The sequence below is a fragment of the Cupressus sempervirens genome, chromosome 10 (assembly GCF_028749045.1).
Source record: "Cupressus sempervirens isolate cs-2001-9-10 chromosome 10, ASM2874904v1, whole genome shotgun sequence".
Lineage (NCBI taxonomy): Eukaryota > Viridiplantae > Streptophyta > Pinopsida > Cupressales > Cupressaceae > Cupressus > Cupressus sempervirens.
Genome location: NC_143127.1, coordinates 18,030,205 through 18,032,801, shown reverse-complemented (window position 1 = coordinate 18,032,801; position 2,597 = coordinate 18,030,205). Strand labels below are relative to the sequence as shown.

The 2,597-nt window shown below is 42.7% G+C and overlaps 1 protein-coding gene across 1 annotated transcript; it reads right to left on the bottom strand.

The window, feature by feature from the left end:
* Positions 1-401: 401 nt before the first annotated feature.
* LOC149532352 (uncharacterized) lies at positions 402-2,361 on the bottom strand. The gene is made up of 2 exons (XM_089805357.1): positions 2,065-2,361; positions 402-1,736 (listed from the first exon to the last, which is right to left on the bottom strand). Exon 2 carries the CDS (start codon positions 1,212-1,214, stop codon positions 588-590), a length of 627 nt encoding a protein of 208 aa, XP_089661483.1. The 5' UTR covers positions 1,215-1,736; positions 2,065-2,361; the 3' UTR covers positions 402-587.
* Positions 2,362-2,597: the final 236 nt, after the last annotated feature.

The window sequence follows — 2,597 nt, the reverse complement described above, 5'->3', positions numbered from 1 at the left end:
GGTTTGTGAAAATCTTCTTGTTCTTACTCTCCAAATACCAACACCATTAAAGAGCTCGGGATAGAACATCCACGGTTGCTTTAAATTACCTGGCCTTCATAAATTCTCTGACAAATGCAAAATGAAATCTACTCATCAGAGATGAGATCATTTGCCCGTTGCAAAAAAATGGAAACAGAGATGGGTTTTTTAGCCTGTTGTAAAATTTCAGAAGAAGTGCAACAATATGAATATCAAAGCTGGAGCTTGATTGCTCATGAGAGATGAGGTCTTTAACCTGTTGCAAGGTTCCAGAAAAAAGTGCTACAAAATGGAAAACAGAGCTATAGCTTGATTGCTCATCAGAGATGAATTCAGATGAGAAGATAAATGTTCTACTTACAAAGGACACAGCACAAAAATACAGAATTAAACCCTCATAAATCATTACACGGAGCATACATACGATTGCCGCAACAGCATAACAAATATTTCCAAGTACAAGAGATTCAATTTCCATTGTCAGGCCTAGAGCAACAATTTTGCATCACGAAACCCTAACTTTAACAGATTATAAAAACAGGGCAAAATGCACCGCATGGTCATGGTCATGGCCGTCCCCTGCAACTTGTGCGGCGGTCTCTTGAATGCTTGGCCGCCGACTTCTTGACACCGTTGCGCGCGCGCGCAGACGCCATTGTGGTTTCTCTTTCAACGCAGACACAATCATCATCCTCCACGATTATTTCCAGCGAAGGCTCCCAAACCCTACTGCGCTTCACCACAGTGGCGCCGCTCTTGCCACCGCCTCCGCTACTGCCGGCGGCGGCCTCACGAAGCGAAACGCCCTCAGGGGAGATCTTAGAAAAGGCCCAGTGGCGCTTGCCGGACCAGATCGAGGGACCGCACTTGATGAACGCCCTAAAGTCGTCTTCCTCCTCCGCTGCGGGCTGCTGGGCAAAGCACGGGCATGTCCCGGGCAGCGGCGGAAGGGCGGAGGTTGGAAAGAGGCGCGGCAGCGGCGAAAGCTGGTAAATTCCTCCGCTCTCGAGCTGCGCTTCCAGCGGCAGAATGGCTCCTCCGCCGGCGTGGCTCACGCAATGGTGCGGATGCAGGCGTAGCAGATCTGCAACTATGGCAGGCAAATGGAGCTGCCGGACTTGACCATCGGGCTCAATCACTCGCACTGTTTGGCGTCCACACTGATAAATCCTCATTATCTTCATCCCCCCCATGGAAAATGCTCACTCAGCTCCGCTCCGCTCAGCTCAACTCAACTCCTTTCCTTCAGTGCTTCTGTCATTTGTATCAGCTGGACTCTAAGGACATGAAAATGGGCTGGCTGGGAGGGCAGAAAGTTGTACAAGATTAAATTTTGTACTACAATCGTGCATTTTATATCTGACCTGCGGAGCACACGAGAAAGATGACGATTATGCGTGCTGTGTCGCGATAGCGTCTGCAGAGTGCAGAGAAAGGAAGTGAATTGAATGCTATAAAAATGGCCTGCCCGCTGCCCGATGCCCGAGGACCAGAGAATGACAAAAGTGCATTAAATGTGTCATTTTAGCCATGCACAGTACGTTTGTGCTGTCCCCCGCACAGTCGGGATTCAACAACGGTCGTCACTGCCACATTATTTTAAAAGCAATAATTTTGAGGTACCCACAACAGCCCATTCTCCAATTGTTTTTTTTCATAAAATTAATCCAGTCCTTGTAATTCAGTCCGGCCGTTTCTAATAGAACGAGATTTATCTACAGAAGATAACATGATTAAAGAAATTTGATCGGATTAAGGAAATTTGATCAGTGAAATTGATCTAGAAAGAATCTAAAATTCTTAAATGTGAACAGGAAAATCAATCTGGAAAGAGTTAAAAAAAAACCCCAACAGTGAGAATTTGACATGAAGAAAGAAATCTGAAACTTTTAAATACGGTGAAAATCAACTTTTAAAAAAATCCAAAACCTTCAACCACCTAAAATACCTATCCATTCTTCAACCGTTAAACTACTAAACCTAATAATTACAACATTTCTTAATGATTTTAAATTCTTCTAAGATTAGGTATGGAACAGTTACCTAAATTTATTCCCGCAGAGCTGCCCTTCAAATGCACAGTACCTGAATTTCTTCTCTTCCATGCACTGACTGCCTGAAAATTGTGGCATTTCTGATAAATAATCAGAACTGCCTTCCTTACCTGCAGCCATTTGCATCCAGTTGTCACATTTTGCTCAGATCTGTAAATTCTCCACGTAATTTTACTGGCGGGAACTAGGGTTTTTCTAGTTTTGGGAATTTTTTATTGGATACGGTATACTATGAGCCAAGCACAAAATATGGGAGTATCGTTGTTTTATTTTAAACAATGTCCGTAATGTTGTTTTGCTTGTCCGCTCAACATTAGCTATCATCTGTCCATCACCATCCCATTATAAAATTACATACTCAATTCAATACACCTAATAAAATTACTTTATATTTGTATCAATATATCAATATATATAAGGTGTAATAGTGATGTATAGTCAATGAGTTTTTAGTTGGTGAAGTTGAATCATTTTGAATGAGGTGATTTCTAATCAGTTTTTTTGTTAGATTCTGATATCATA